This window comes from Mytilus californianus, unplaced genomic scaffold, assembly GCF_021869535.1.
Source record: "Mytilus californianus isolate M0D057914Y unplaced genomic scaffold, xbMytCali1.0.p SCAF_5, whole genome shotgun sequence".
Taxonomy (NCBI): Eukaryota; Metazoa; Mollusca; class Bivalvia; order Mytilida; family Mytilidae; genus Mytilus; species Mytilus californianus.
Window position 1 is genome coordinate 45,889,064 of NW_026262701.1, and position 17,720 is coordinate 45,906,783.

Consider the following 17,720-nt stretch of genomic DNA (forward strand, 5'->3'; position numbering starts at 1 on the left):
TCAAATTTCTGACCAGTTGAAGTTTTGTTTTATAAAACAAATCGCAATTTGGTCAGAATTTTGAATAAGTTGCAACAGGTGGAAACCAACACTTACAGTCAAGTCACAGTACTTTGAAAATCGCAAAATTAAGACGCCGTGAAGTGGGCTAGAAAGAGCTAAACGCGAAATAAAGTATCCGCGAAAAAAGTTGGGTTACAGCAGACGGAGGGAAAATTCTATTGAAATATAAAAGCTGTGATTTAAATTGATCATGTATTGTTAAAATCATCACGATTGCAATCAAGTGTTAACCTTGCTAACATTGAGGCAATACAGACATTGACCATTACGCAACATAAAAGATGGAGCATTCATAGAATGAGGCACATACCCTTCGAAAGTGTTTGCTATTATTAGCTTTATATTGACAAATTATTTGTTTTATTTGCCCACTGTATGTTTTCTACAAATACAAATGAAACAAAAGTTGGTGCCGTAATTATTCAATGATTTCAATGATAATTTCTTTCAATATACTTGTTAATCATCTGCATATATGCAGTAATGTTTATCGATTTATAAGTTTTATTACTGAAAAAGGAATGAATGGTAACTACATCAAATATACTTACGCATAGTTTCATTGTAAGATAATTTCATTGCTAAGATAATGTGGTAGTGTTTTACACAGAGTAGATATATCATAACTCTCATGGGGGAAAATTGATACAAAGGAAAGACGCTTATCCAATATAAAACTAAGAATATGTAGTATGATTGCCAATGAGACAACTCTCTACCAGAGACCAAATGAAGTAGAAGTTAACAACTATAGGTTACGGCCTTCAACAATGAGCAAATCCTACCGCATAGTCAGCTATAAAAGGCCCAGAAATGACACGTGTAAAATAATTCAAAATGTAAATCCCATTTAGACCCTCATGGTACATTATGCAATTTGAATTAACAAGTTTGTGATCCTTACACATAACGTGTTCCGACAGAGTTATGAAGAAGAACGTCCGAAATCGACACTACATAAGTTTAACGGATACAACACGAATTGGTTGACCGATACGATATGTTTGTGTCTCAACTTACAACCAGAATGTTTGTTGCGCTCGCACAACTTTAGATACCAAAATAGTAGTCTGATCTGTAATTTTACCGATTGTGTCTTATTTACCATTATGACATTTTGACCAATTGTGGATTTGCATGGCGGTTGATGCATGCATATCAGTAGACGCTTACCCGTCGACCCATTTAATCGCGCTCACTTTTTGAGTTCATACGATTACTTCAGTTTTTGTTTATTACCTAGATTTGTTTCTCCATAAGCGACTAATGAGTATTGGTAATCAACTGGTTCCTGAATTTATCTTCCATTTGATGACATTGCTTCATAAGACCCCAACATGATAGATATTTTGAACAATCGAAGTATATATTTAGACGATATATTCTCCGTAAACAATTCAGAATTTTCTTTTGTATCAAAATTTTATTGTTATTGTCATGCTAAAGGTGATAAGAATCAGACATCATTTGAATTAAAACATCTTATATTCAGTAAAATATATGTGAAATTGCAATACGTTGTAAATAAGTTTCCATGGGAGATAACCTAAAACATTATTCTTTTGAATATAAAAGACTATTCGAAAGAAAAATTGATTATCTACCATGGAAACTTCCCAACAACGTATTGTAATTTCACACATATTTTACTGAAGGTAACATTTTTTAATTCAAATGATGTCTGATTCTTATGAAAATAGAAGACTTTTCGAAAGAAAAATTGCATGAAAGCTGAGTTTGGACATTTTTATAGCCATTCAAAATTACTACCTATAACCTTTAGCATGACAATAACAATAAAATTTCTATACAAACTGTTAGACTAATTTTTCATAATAACATTGAAGTGGAATTAAAGTCTTATAGGATTGTAAGTATGCTTTATTTTATCACCTTGCACTTTCACGACTTGACTCAGGGTTTCTACAGCAGTTTGTTCAAGTTTCTTACCAGTTAAACAGTTTGGTTTTTATTAAACAAATTGCAATTTGGTCAGAATTTTGAATAAGTTGCAATAGGCAATAGGTAGAGAGCAACACTAACAGTCAAGTCACAGTAGCATTGAAGTGAAATTAAAGTCTTATAGGATTGTAAGAATGCTTTATTTTATCACCTTGCACTTGCACGACTTGACTGTGGTTTTGCTGCTCACAAGGAAGCTATTAAACCAAGAATTCCAAATGGTGAAGTTGAAATCATCCCTTCGTAAACTTTACGGACACCATCACGAGTTGGTTGACCGTTATGGAATAACCGTTTCACAGATGATATCGGATATGTTCCTTATGTCGTAACTACAATACCCTTCCCTTTTCACGAATGTGACCTACCGAATATAAATTGAGAATGGAAATGGGGAATGTGTCAAAGAGACAACAACCCGACCATTGAGCAGACAACAGCCGAAGGCTACCAATGGGTCTTCAATGCAGCGAGAAACTCCCGCACCCGGAGGCGTCCCTCAACTGGCACCTAAACAAAAATGTATACTAGTTCAGTGATAATGGACGTCATATATTAAACACAAGAAACTAAAATTAAAAATGATAAAAGACTAACTTGGGACAGGCGCAAAAATTCGGCGGGGTTAAACATGTTTTTTGAGATCTCAACCCTCCCCCTATACCTCTAGCCAATGTAGAAAAAACAAACGTACAATTTACCGGATTTGTAATAACATGAGCAACACGACGGGTGCCACGTGTGGAACAGGATCTGCTCACCCTTCCGGAGCACCTGAGATCACCCCCAGTTTTTGGTGGGGTTCGTGTTGCTTAGTCTTGAGTTTTCTATGTTGTGTCATCTGTACTATTATTTGTCTGTTTGTCTTTTTATTTTTGGCCATGGCGTTGTCAGTTTGTTTTCGATCTATGAGTTTGACTGTTCCTCTGGTATCTTTCGTCCCTCTTTTGTTCAAATTTCTGACCAGTTGAAGTTTTGTTTTATAAAACAAATCGCAATTTGGTCAGAATTTTGAATAAGTTGCAACAGGTGGAAACCAACACTTACAGTCAAGTCACAGTACTTTGAAAATCGCAAAATTAAGTCGCCGTGAAGTGGGCTAGAAAGGGCTAAACGCGAAATAAAGTATCCGCGAAAAAAGTTGGGTTACAGCAGACGGAGGGAAAATTCTATTGAAATATAAAAGCTGTGATTTAAATTGATCATGTATTGTTAAAATCATCACGATTGCAATCAAGTGTTAACCTTGCTAACATTGAGGCAATACAGACATTGACCATTACGCAACATAAAAGATGGAGCATTCATAGAATGAGGCACATACCCTTCGAAAGTGTTTGCTATTATTAGCTTTATATTGACAAATTATTTGTTTTATTTGCCCACTGTATGTTTTCTACAAATACAAATGAAACAAAAGTTGGTGCCGTAATTATTCAATGATTTCAATGATAATTTCTTTCAATATACTTGTTAATCATCTGCATATATGCAGTAATGTTTATCGATTTACTGTAATGATTGACAATCGGTGATTGGACCGGAAAGAGTATAATTAATTATGTAAATTTTTAAAATTCAATCTTTGATTTGATTAATGATTTTTTTTAGCTCTTTATAAAATTACTTCACATCCTGTTTAGATGCTAATTTGAAAATAAATGACAAATTTGACAAATAAAATTTTCACATAAATTCCCCTTCTTGTTTGTAATATATTGTAACATAATGATCTAATAAATATATCTGTAGATGTGAATAAGGTTTTTTTTATTCAAAATAAAAGAAAGGACATAGCACATTTTGAACCTAAAACGATAAAGTGTAGGTATGTGCTTCGTGAAATTCTATGTCTTTTAAATTATTATTGCATATCATCTTTAAATAGCACCGTTATCTAATTCCTATAAATATGTTAAAAAAAGTGGTGCATAGGAATGTTTTTGAAAGAAGCTAAACTCTATTATATCTTGGGTTAATATTTAAATATTAGAAGGGTAGAAATCTTTTTCAAAAACATTATTAAGAGATAATGACTTGATATATACACTGATTGGTCCTAGGTGTCCTTTCTTGTTTGAACAGATGGACTGCTGAAATTAAAAGATTTAAAGACATACATTTGCGATAAACTTAGCGATGCATCAATTTAGAGTTCGGATCTTCTACAAAAAATACACGGCTTTCTAAACATACGTTTCAAAAGTATCGCTGCTTCATTACGAAACTTAATATCCATAAAAGCATATATTATTGGGTTCACAATATTATTGATTATAAACATGTTGTACAAAAACATCACAACCGGTCTCTGTAAGATTGACAGCTGCTCCCAAAAATTTTCGTACATCCCTTCAAGAAGTAAAATTGTCACTTTTGGAAGAAAACAAAGTAAAAATACTACAGTTATAACAAGAAACATAATTGTGAGTTTGTGGCTAACACGACGATTATGTTTTCTTCGTTTCTTGGATGCAGTTGCCTTTTCATTCGTTTCCATTGGACGTTGTCCGTTATACTTATCTGGTGAAAGATTTGATGTTTTGTCTGTTGTGGTTGACACATCGTCATCTCGAACCTCTGTACTTACGCCTTCAGAATTTGTTTCCATATTTTTTTCATCTCTCGTATAGCGTTTTTTCATTTCTAAGTTACGAAAAACTGTATATCCTATTCTGCCATAAAGTATGGTAAGTGTTATTACTATAACAAAAACTAACACACAATCCACAATCGCATGTAAATTTCTCATGAAAGGATGTCCTTCTTTCAATCTCCCACATCTGGTTCCTGATATTCCATACTTGACGCTGCGATAAGGAACAGAACCATACACAAATGGTAACGGTATGGCGTAAAGTAAAGAAATGACATTTGTAAATACTAATGAAATTCGTTTCATTAAAATCGTCATAGATTGTTTAAAAGGTAAACATATTTTCATGTATCGCTGAACAGCAATAATTACCAATATAGAAACCGGATTGAAAGTTGTAAGGCCAGTGCAAATCGCGAGGATCTTGCATACAAAATTGTTAGAAAAAGTAACTTGATTTAAGCACTGAAATATATAATTCACTGTAAGGTATAGTGTTGCTATCATGTCAAATGCCGCTAAAACTGGTATGAAATATCTCTCATCTGATGGTCCCTTTATCTGAAACGCATACACCAACAACACAATTAAGTTCCCACATATTCCAAGAACGAGATAGACAGATAGTGAGATGATGTTTGTTATCAAGCTTGTTGTTAATTCATCATTCCATTCCGAAAATGTAATATTATTGCTAGTATTGCTAGTATTCATATCTAGACATCGATAATATAATCAAAATTATAATTCATTTCATATTAACATATTCATTGATTGTTAAATAAAATAGAGTTTTTTCCGGTTTAAAACAGACATATTCTTCCTGTATAACTTTCAAAACGTTTGAAATAAAAAACAAAGCACATTATGATTATAACTTTTCCTCATTAATCATTTGTTAATATTGAATTTAAACAAAGTACGTTACGCTTCCGGGACTTTTTTCAAATTCGAAAATGCGTTTTGAATCGCCAAAAAAATAGTCTTCTCATTTTACACTTTTTTTTAACAACGGTGAATTTTAAATATATGCATAAAGTATGAGAATAAATGAAAGATGAGTTAATTTTTGTCCATATACTATGGCGCTGAAAAACTTCAATAACAAGGAGGCAATTTAACTTCTTTCTGGTTTCCATTTTGATCTGGATTTTTCGTAAAACATCACAAAAGACCATACGATTTCCCTCATATTTGTATTTAATTTCACCAGTAACCAAATGATTTTTTGGAAATATGTTTATCCTATGGCAAAAAAAAAACAAATGATGACAAGTAAAATAAACATGCAAAATACACTAACCTTCAGTAGCTCAACAGCTACTGCCTCATATTATCATTTATAAATTTGGTTAACAGAAAAAAAATCATATTTATCGCCGGACAAATTAAAATGATTCAATAAATATATGAATCGCCAGTAACATATTCAAGGTCAACTGTGTGAAAAACTATTTTAAAATGCTCCGACTAATATATCCACCACCGGCAAAAAGTTCATGTACGTTCCAGTAGGCATTCTAAAAAAATGTTCATTTTCCAATTACTGACTTTCTATAAAGTTTTATTATTTCTTGGCAAAGGGAAACGACACCTAGGTAGGACAAAGTATTCCATGATTCTCAGTTCTGTCCATTCAATAACATTGACAATACAATTTTTCTCTACTAGATGTGCATTTTGACAATAAATATCTCTTCAGTGATGCTCGAGGCCAACGATATGATTATTCATACCATGTTGGTTTTTAAATGCATTTTCAAGTTGAAATTGATTATAGACATCTAAAAACTGCTATTTTAATAGCTTTTGTTAATTTTGAGTATAAAAAGAATACATGACAAAACAAACCAAACCAAAGTTATCGGAAATAAAGCTTTGTTTTTTTAGATAATTATACGATGTTCGATACGCATATCTTTCAATCAAAAATTGTACAGAATCATGAAAATTCATCAAATGTATTTTATCAAAATTGTTTACAACTTGAGGTAGTGTAAGAGATACAGGGGAAATTGATAATGATTCTTTGAATACTTAGTATTGATCAGTTTTGCTATCTATAAAGTATGATTTTACACACAACTATGAACTGCTCTTCTCGTGTTTTATTATAAATTGATTGGAAATAATGTCATTATATGATAAGTGAGCTTTTAATTCTATCAACCGAAACATTTTCCCGTTATCTCTTAATCAATAGCATTCTTGTGGATAAATAACGTAATATGAAGACTTTTATGTGGAAGGGGAAATAATTGTGAGTCACCAGTTGTCCCACTGTACAGAGACAAAGAAGTTCAATCCATTTATTATCATAAAGTTCGGATTTAGGAGAAAGTCTTTCTATTGATACTTTCTTTGTTGTCTTATTTATATAAGTCTATTACAGAGGCAGAATCTTTTTAGAAAATGTTGGTCAATAACAATTAAGGTCAACTAAATGCGATGCGTACACTCCTAGAGTAACTGGTCTCACTTCACTAAGCGTAGTAGTTCTGGATTGTTTGTGTTCAGTCGTGGTTGCTTTTTTCTAACAGTTTTGCTTTTTTTTATTTTTATCTATATTTCTTCTGTACACATTTTGTCTTGTTCACTGCTAGTTCTGTTTTGAATACTGCTTCTGATATGGGTAATTTACATTTGTCTTAGACAGGTGTACCTGATAAAAAAATATAGCAAATACAAAGAGAACTTTTGTTTACTTTTATTCATTCCGATTTATATTACACATGGAACAAACAATTTTAAAAATTTTACTGTACAAGATAACTTTACACATAAACACCTATTGTGTTGAATTTGATAAAATCGTTGAAACTGAAGAAGGCCATTTGTTGATCAGAAATATTTATCTATAGAAATGTCTTACATCCTATTCGTATATTAATATCTTTTATTATACATTTAGCAGTAAATACAAGTAAATTGAATGGGTAATACAATCAATAAAAATTGTGCTGTATCAGCCATCCGTGATGATTTTGAAATCAGTCACGGTTGAAAAGACTTTATCAAACCCTTAATATGTATGATGTCATGTAATCGATATCAGCCACGGTTGCAAAGGCTTTATCCAACCCATTATCTGTACTACGTCATGTCACGTGAAAAAATCTACTTAGTTTATAACTAAGTGTATATTGCTGGTGGGTCATTTTCATAGACTTCAGTATATATTTATGTAGAATATTTTCGTTGAAATACATTGAAGCAGAAAATTTCTAGTAAAATGTTTCCAAACCGGAGCTTTGGAATCAACAACTTGTTTTTGGAGTAAGTCAAATTGACAAGCCCACGAATGACCAAAACATACAGTACGTACAAATCCGTTCCATCACTGTGTGATTAGGAACTTGAAATATGATTCAGGGATGAACTATGTTAAATTCAGTTCACTTTACTTTTTATAAAATCAATGTATAAGCCGATTGTAAGACAAACATCGGGATATGTAGATAACCTTTGGTCATCCATACGTCCGTATTTTGGTAAATTAGTTTTAAGCTGATGCCAATGTTTTTTTTTATATTTCGGTGGTAGGAAAAAAACAACCACAGTTCACCACTGCAGCTTTCTTGTACAATGTGAAACGTTCAGAAGTTTAATCTTTGATTTTCAAACATATGACTTTGAATGAAGGAACGAAACGTCCTAAAAAAGATCGATTTCCTGAATTGAAAATAGATTTTGTTCAGCCCACTTTATAGAATCCCCACAATTCGTTGCGGACGGTTTAATTGAAAGAAAAACAATCCATAAAAAACTTATTATACTTTTTCATTCTCATTTGATATTACACACGAATTCTTCTAATGCAAAAATACGGCCTAATGAACATGCGTTTCAATAACCTTGCTGCATTATCGCGAAACTCGATGCCCATAAAAGCGTAAATTATAGCGTTTACTATATCATTGTTGATGAGGATATAGTATAAGAAAGTCACAGCAGGTCTTTGCGAGAAGGACAAGTTTTTCTAAAAATCTTCGTCGATGCCTTCAAGAACCCTAATTGTCACCTTTGGTATATAACAAAGTACAAATACTGTTGTGATAATAAAAACATAACTGTGAGTTTATGGGTTATTCGACGATTGACTATTCTCCGTTTTCTTGATACAGTTGATACCATATTATTTGCTACAAGACGACTTTTAATGGCCCTCAGTCCTTCAAAGTCTGTTTCAGTTTCTGGTATCATTGACTGGTTTGATGTGGTTATCATCTCTATATCTATACATTCAATATCAGAACGATTTTTGTCTTCATCAGTTATTTCAATATCTTTCTTAGCTCCACTTGTGTGATTCTTGTGTACTTTTTAGCTACAAAATGCCGTTTTTAGAATTCTGCCGTAAATGACAATAAACGACGATACAAAGACAAAGATGGATATACCAAATAGAATCGAATATATAAACTTTAGAGAAGCATGTTCTTCACTCAATCTTCCACACATCATTCCCGAGATACCATACTTTGTGCTTGTGTATGGAATGGTTCCATATACAAATGTTAACGGTAAAGCAAAAATCAAGGGTAATAGAAGTGCCAGAAACAATGCAGTTCTTTTCATTTAAATCGACGATGGAAAGTTTCACAGGCATAATACTTTCCTATATCTCTGAACTGCAATGGTAAATAATATGAAAACCGAGTAATAAGTAGTATTTTCTATAAAAAACACGAGTGTCATGCATAGAATGTTGTTTGAAAATGTCGTCTGATAGAAAAACCGAATTAAATTATGCACTCCAAGATATATTATTGCTATCATGTCAAAGAAAGCTAAAATTGGTATGAAATATCTTTCATCTGATGGCCTTTTCATCTGAAACGCATAAACCAATAAAACAAACACGTTTCCCCTTGTTCCAACAGCAAGATAAACGGAAAGTATGATAATGTTCGGAATAAGGCTGTTTGATATTTCATCGTTTCATTCTGATAAAGTTATATTATTGAGAATAGTGTTATCATTCATATTAATCTCTTTTTTCCTTGACATTCAAAACACTTGTAATTAAAATCAAGACGTGTAATGTATTAACTGTTTACTGATTTCTATGTTAACTAAAGTTAAAGTTTGTTTTTCGTAACACAATATCCAGGAAGTGTGTTCCTTTCTTAAAAGAATGCATTATTAAAATATCCGTACCCGGTATTATCATTTAAATACAAAGGTGAACCATAAAATCAAATAATTTAAATAATCAGTAAAATAACTTCACACATACACAAATAACAAGGCATACCAAAACGTAGTAATACTTAATCCTATAAATAAAAGGAGATGGGGTATATTACAATGAGACAGCAACTAAGCGACAATAAAACCAAAATACATCTACAGGTGTAACATTACAATAGAACACACTTAAATGATATTGTAGTAAAAACAAATGCAGCACACAATAATATCATCAAGTTAAGTACACATTTCTTTTAAAATAAAGATTTCATTTCATGTCCAAGTACAATTTTTTATACGTTTTATTACTGAAAAGGGAATGGTAAGTTAATCAAATATACTTACACATGGATTCATTGTAAGACAATTCTATTGCTAAGGTAATGTTTTACACAGAGAAGATACATCATAACTGTCATTGGGGAAAATTGATACAAATGAAAGACGCTTGTCTAAGACCCCAAAGATTTTTTTACACTCTAGTGTAAACAGTCCAAATATGCAATTAAAATACACATTGTCATATAAATGAAGTCCGGATCGGCATCATTATTTATATTGTCGATAGACGTAAGGTAAAAAGGGGGAAAGATATCAAGGTGACAATATAATAATCAATACCATAAGTCGAAGGAAACAGACATCACTGTGAAAGAAAAAAAAAAAAACGATAAACGCGTTACAGAAACCTTAAGACTGAGCAAAACGCTCCCCCACTAAATCGAGGAAACTCCTGTGCTCCCAAAGGGTAGACAGTATAGGCTCTACAAGTGTTATCTGTCATAAAAATCCGACGTTTAATGCATTCTAATGGGGGATGGAAGAGGGTCTAGATGGGGGGTCGTTCATTTCTGAATTTTTTTAATTTTTAGAGCATTTTTCTCTATACCTTATTTTTTTACCCATTGTTCTCTATTCTTTATATTTTACCATCCCATTATTCTCTGTTCTTTATATTTCACTATCCGTTATTCTGTATTCTTTATTTGTTTTGCATATTTTTCTCTAGTTTTTATTGTATGCCTTTATTCTAAACTGTTTGCCTAGTATTCTCTATTCTGAAAACCCCACACAGACTCTAATGGAATACTTGCAAATTGAATTATATCCCGTTAAACAAATGCAATTAATAGATATGTTCCATACGTATATGTTGCTCATTGTCGAAGGCCCTATGGTGACTTGTATTTCTTAACATTCTTGTGCTTTTATCTATGGTTGATAGCTGTCTCATTGGCAATCTTACCACAACTCCTTATTGATTTATCAATCGCCCATTACAAATGCATTATACGAAAGTAGGTAGGTTAGATACTTAAGTAAATCATAACTAATGTCGCTTGCCAGACAATATTGTTTTTATGAAAAACGAGTTTCTTGACGGTTGTAAAAACAAATGAGAGGATACTGTGTAGTTAACCTTTTACTGACTGCAGATGTTAAGCGAAAGTTATAAGTTTTCTTGTCAATTAGTAGGCCAATACTTAGAGGGAACTTTGTGGTGGCAATTCAGTCGTTGTTGGAGCATAAGTTCATTTGCGATCTTTTCTTCGGTAGAAGTTGTTGGTATAAACTTACATGATTTTTTATCTCAATTTTGATTATTGTCGTTACTGTTTACAAAACTATAAATACTAGGGATTTTCTACCCCAAAAGAAAATTACCTTAGCCAAAAAGTTGGGAATTTTGCATCCTCAAGGCTCTCCAAATTCGTACTTCATTTGCCCTTTTTAACTTTGTATTATTCGAGCGTCACTGATGAATCGTTTGTAAACGAAACTCGCGTCTGACGTATAAAATTTTAATCCTGGTATCTAAGAAGAGTTTATTTATTAATTTATCATTTTAGTCTATATTAATGTGATTTCTAATTTCCACTACAAATATTTAATCTTTTCTCATGTTATTAACTTTAACCAGCAAAATAATAGTACATTGAAAGAATAAGTCAGACAGTTAATATTCTTATTCTTCACAAGCTCGTGAAATAAAAATATACTCACCACAATAGTCATGAACATTCATGCAATAATCCTAATAGTATATTATTTGTATCTACGTTGTTCAACTTATCTTTATTTACACTATTCATTTTCTTGGCACAAATGAATGCATGTTGTTTATATTAGTATTGTCCTAGAGTACTCATCTAGTGTTTGACTAGTTTGATAAGTAATTCGTTTTATCAAAATATTATTAAACAATATTTATTTACGTTATTTTATATATTTTCCCTCTGAGCAATACCATTTTAATTAACACATATAATTATATTGGTCTTTTAGAGTTTTTGCAATTTCATCAGTCTGAGTGTTACTTTGATTAGGCTCTTTCTAATCGATTTACGAGATTTTCTGTCGCCTTAATTTAGATTCTAATACCTTTAAGTGCAATTTGACCCTGCTTTCGGTCTGTATTTATTTTAAAATTCTACTCTAGTCAGGTGACGAATACGGTGTGTCTTTGTCTGGTTATTAAGAGGTTGAGATGATTAATGGCGAGATGTAGAACTCCATGGAACCATTCTATCCGTGGAATGTATGTATCGAGTTAGGTTATCCCATCCTTCTGTTGATATTTTCTTTGTTTTCATGGTTATATAATTCTGTTGCTGAGGCAGAATATCTTTATTTTTATAAAATATTGGTCAATATCAAATAAGGTAAAATAAAAGCGATGCCTTCCAAACCAGAGTACCTGGTTTTACTTCCTGTTTGTGCGGTAGTTCGTGATCTTTCATGTTCTGTCGTGTTTGCTTTTGAGACAATTTTTTGTTACCTTCAAATATTATCTTACATGTCTGTTGTAATCATTTTTTTTTCTGGAATACTCCCTCTTATATTGCTATTTTACATTTGCCTTGGAAAGGTGAACGTCATAGAAGCCAAATTGCAAAAACCGTACTAAAAATATGTTCATCTTTATTAATCTGGATCAATTTTACACAAGGAGCTCGAGCAAACAATAAAATACACATGCAGGATACTTTATGAGTTTGGCTAAGCGATTGTACAGTTATTGAGCAAGTGATAGTAAAAATCAATATATTTTCGCATATTTACAATAATCATATTTTTAAAATACAACAATGAATATTGAAATTGTAGAAATGGAAGATTATATTTCCGAAAAGGACAAAATTGTGGAAACAACGAGAAGTTGTTTATCTTTTTTTTTACAGGTTTAATCGCTTTGTCTAACACCTTTGTCAGTTTACTTGGATCTCAACCATTGTAAAGAAAACGTTTGGATGCATATGGATTTTTATATAAACATATATATACATTTCGCATGTTTTTGTTTAAAGATTCTTAAGTAGAAACTCAATATAGTAATATGTTTGCAAATAAAAGCTTTACATTTAGCAACTTGCTATTGGAGTAAGCCAAAACTGAAAAACGCCCGAATGACCAAAACATAAATAAAACGTACAGTTCCGTTCTCATACTGTGTTAAAAGGAACATGTAATATGATCTAGGGATGAATCAAACCTGCTTTACTTCTCATAATATTAATGTAAAACCAAGCAACAAAGACATGCAATAATACAATTGACCGTTCATACATTCGCATTTTGGGGGTAACAGAGTTTAACGCTTATGTCAATAGTTCATAGTTCGGTAGTACTTTATCAATTATAGTTCACCACTACAGCTTTTTTGTAGAAAGTGAAATGAATAGAAGTTTACTCCCTGATTTAGAAATCTACGATTTTGCTTTCAGAAAAAAAAGGGAATGAACAAAGCGAACTAAAACTTACAGTTCATGAACTTAAAATACATTTTTGTGGAATATGACAGTTGTTATCTATTCGTTTGATGTGTTTGAGATTTTGGCTTGGCATTTTGATAAAGGACTTTTCGTTTTGAATTTTCTTTGGATTTCGGTATTTTTGTTATTTTACTTTTCAGTCTACTTGATAGAATCCATGTTCCCCACAACTCATTGAGAACGGTTTGATTGAAAAAAAAGCAATCCGTAACAAACGTATTATAGTTTTATCTACATATTTGATATCACACACGAATTGAACATGCGTTTCAATAAAATTGCTGCATTATCGCGAAACTCTTTGTCCATAAAAGCGTAGATTATAGGGTTTACTATATTGTTGAAAATGAAGATATGGTATAGGAACGTGACAACAGGTCTTTGTGATGTGGACAGGTTTTCCCAAAAATCTTCGTAGATTCCTTCAAGACACAGTACTGTCACCTTTGGTATATAACAAAGTAAAAATACTATAGTGATAATAAAAAACATAACTGTAAGTTTATTGGTTATACGACGATTGTGTATTCTCCGTTGTCTGGTTGAAGCTGATTCCATGTTTTGGGATCCAGGACGACTTTTAACGACCCGCTGTCCATTAAAGTCTGAATTAGTTTCTGGTATCATTGACTGTTTTGCTGTTATGCTTGATGTGGATATCATCTCTTTATCTTTACAACCAATATCAGTATGACTTTCGTCTTCATCGGTCTTTTCCATTTCTTTCTTACTTGCGCTAGTGTCATTTTTGTGTACTTTTAAGCTACGATACACTGATCTTAGAATTTTGCCGTAAATGATAATAAGTGATGTTACTATGACAAAGACGAACATACCAAATCCAATCGAAGATAAAGTCTTGATCAAAGCATGTCCTTTTTTCAATCTTCCACATCTCATTCCCGAGATACCATATTTAGTGCTGTGGTATGGACTGGTACCATAGATAAAAGGTATTGGTAAAGCACACAGAAAGGCTACGCCAATTACTAGGAATAATGCAGTTCTTTTCATAGTAGTCGACATGGATGGTGTCAGAGACATGCATACTTTCCTGTATCTCTGAATTGCAATAATAAATAATATGAGAACCGAGTAATGATTAAAATTTCCAACAAAAAACACGAGTGTTTTGCATAGAATGTTGTTTGAAAATTTCGTCTGATAGAAGCACTGAAATATATAATGAACTCCAAGATATATTGTTGCTATCATGTCGAAGAACGCTAAAATTGGTATGAAATATCTTTCTTCTGATGGCTTCTTCATCTGAAACGCATAAACCAACAACACAAAGACGTTTCCACATGTACCAAGAGCAAGATAAATGAAAAGTATGATTATGTTTGGCATTAGGCTGTTTGTTATTTCCTCATTCCATTCTGATAAAGTTACTTTGCTGAAAGTAGTGTTAATATTCATATTAATCCTTTTACCTGACACTCAAAAGACTTGAATTCAAAGATAAAGTCATATAATGTTTTAACTATTTCCATATTCCCATGAAACTAAAGGATTAAGTTTGTAACCCAATATCAGGGAAGTTTGCTTCTTTCTTGAAAATGCAATAAATAAAAATGTCCTTATGATATAATCATTTTTACAAACAGGAATTTTTTTTGTTAAAATAACAGAACTTAAATAAAAAGGTAAATGCCATTTTGAAACAGAAAAAAGTCAATAACTGTAGGGCATGCGCCTGTAATATAAGGAAACATTCCTTGAAATAAAAAAAAAAAAAAAAAAAACCACACAAACACCACACGCTCACATATTATATATCATGATATTCACTAGAATATCAAAGTAATGAAATACACGGTTGCGTTTGATTATTTCCTTTGAGAATAAAAAGAGACGTGGGAGATACTTCAATACGACCTCACCGACACTAAAAACCAAAAGCCATCTAGAGATCAGACGTTCAACCCACAAATGAACGTTCTAGTTTGATCTAGACGTTGTTATATGATTTTCAATGAAGCTTGACAAAAATTAAAAAAATGTCGAAATATTTGGTTACCACTTTACCATTTCTTTTTTTTTGTACTGCTAACGTCATAGTATGTAACATTAACATGAAAAACAGAACTGGAAGACATGATCCGGTACAATTGCCAATACATCACAGTACATAGTTTTAAATCAGATAAATAGAAAACCTGACATTCAAAACACTTCGAATAACCAAATGAAACATTTCATATTTTAACTATTTCCCAATTTTTATGAAATTAAAGATGGCCGTTTGTTTTGATCAGTTATTCCCGCGAGGTTATTTGCCATCATTTAAATATGCAACATGAAAAGATGTCCTTGTATTATCATTATTTCTACAAACCGATTATAATCAAAGAATTGAAATTAACAGTTTAATGACATAATGAAGCAGGAAAAGTTAATAACTAGTTGAGGCACTAGTAATATATGAAAGCCTTATTCGAGTCTTAAGAACAAAAGCCACACTCACACGCCCACACATCCAAATATTGTATTCGATGATATTGACTTGAATATCATGGTAATGAATTATACGGTTGAATATGATTGAACCCTTCGTTATAAGAGCGAACACATGCAGAAATTAATTACAAATTGACAAAAAAATATCAGGTGCCGTAAGCTTCTTTTTTCAACGATTTCAAAGATTCATTTCTATCAATACACTTGTTAATCATCTGCATATATGCAGTTATGTTTATCGGTTTACTGTAATGATTGAATATCAATGAATGGACGAAGAGTATATGCACATATTTCAAATTCAGTCTTTGATTAATAACCTTTTTTTTTGTTGATTTCTTTATAAATTTGCCTCATATCCTGTTTAGATGCTAATTTGAAGAAAAAAAAAATGACAAATTTAACAAATGAAATTTTCACATAAATTCCCCTTCTTTGTTGTTATATATTGTAATATAATGATCTAATAACTATGTCTGTAGATGTGAATAGGGTTTTTAATTTGAAATAAAAGAATAGACATAACGACATTTTAACCTAATACATAAAGTGTAGATATGTGCTTTGGGAGATTGTATGTCTTTTATTTTATCATTGCATATCATCTTTAAATAGCACCATTATTTCATGTCTATGAATATGTTAAAAAAGTGCGAAACAGATAAATACGAAACGTTTTAATCTGCTATTTGACATTAATTGCTCATTAAAGATATGCAGTTGCGAGCAACTTTATAGCGATGCATTGATTTAGAGTTTGGATCTTCTACAATAAATACACGGCTTTCTAAACATACATTTCAAAAGTGTCGCTGCTTCATTACGAAATTTGATATCCATAAAAGCATATATTATTGGGTTCACAATGTTATTGATTATACACATATTGTACAAAAACAGCACAACTGGTCTCTGTAAGATTGACAGCTGTTCCCAAAAATCTTCGTACATCCCTTCAAGAAGTAAGATTGTCACTTTTGGTAGAAAACAAAGTAAAAATACTAAAGTCATAGCTATAAACATAATTGTGAGTTTATGGCTAACACGGCGATTATGCTTTCTTCGTTTCTTGGATGCAGTTGCATTTTATTCTCTACCATTGGACGTTTGATGTACTGTTGTTCGTCATACTTATCTGGTGAAATATTTGATATTTTATCTGTTATGGTTGACATCTCGTCATCTCGAACTTCTCTACTTACGCCTTCAAAATTTGTTTCGATATTTTCTTTACTTCTCTTAAAGCGTTTTTTCATTTCGAGGTTACGAAAAACTGTATATCCTATTCTGCCATGAAATATGGTAAATGTTGTTACTATAACAAAAACTAACACGCAAGCCACATTTGCGTGTAAATTTCTCATGAAAGCATATCCTTCTTCCAATCTCCAACATCTCATTCCTGATATTCCATACCTGATGTTGTGATAAGGAACAGAACCATACACAAATGGTAACGGTATAGCGTAAAGTACAGAAATGACATTTGTAAGTACCAATGAAATTCGTTTGCTTAAAATCGACATAGGTTGATAGGTTGTTTAAAAGGGAAACATATTTTGAACGATACATAGCTGGATCATCAAAATGTTCGACCAAACATCTTTCTAAAGTACTGACTACTATACTTTCTACAGTAAAAGATGGCCTTCAAAAATATTGTGATGAGA

At 31.9% G+C, this 17,720-nt stretch overlaps 1 protein-coding gene across 1 annotated transcript; it reads right to left on the bottom strand.

The window, feature by feature from the left end:
* Positions 1 to 12,749: 12,749 nt before the first annotated feature.
* LOC127702319 (cholecystokinin receptor type A-like) lies at positions 12,750 to 15,067 on the bottom strand. Its single transcript, XM_052206463.1, has one exon. It carries the CDS (start codon positions 15,007 to 15,009, stop codon positions 13,819 to 13,821), a length of 1,191 nt encoding a protein of 396 aa, XP_052062423.1. The 5' UTR covers positions 15,010 to 15,067; the 3' UTR covers positions 12,750 to 13,818.
* Between the last annotated feature and the right edge of the window lie 2,653 nt (positions 15,068 to 17,720).

Bases quoted from the DNA above. Each gene is read 5' to 3' on its own strand.
- LOC127702319 (XM_052206463.1), bottom strand. From the start codon at position 15,009: ATGAATATTAACACTACTTTCAGCAAAGTAACTTTATCAGAATGGAAT.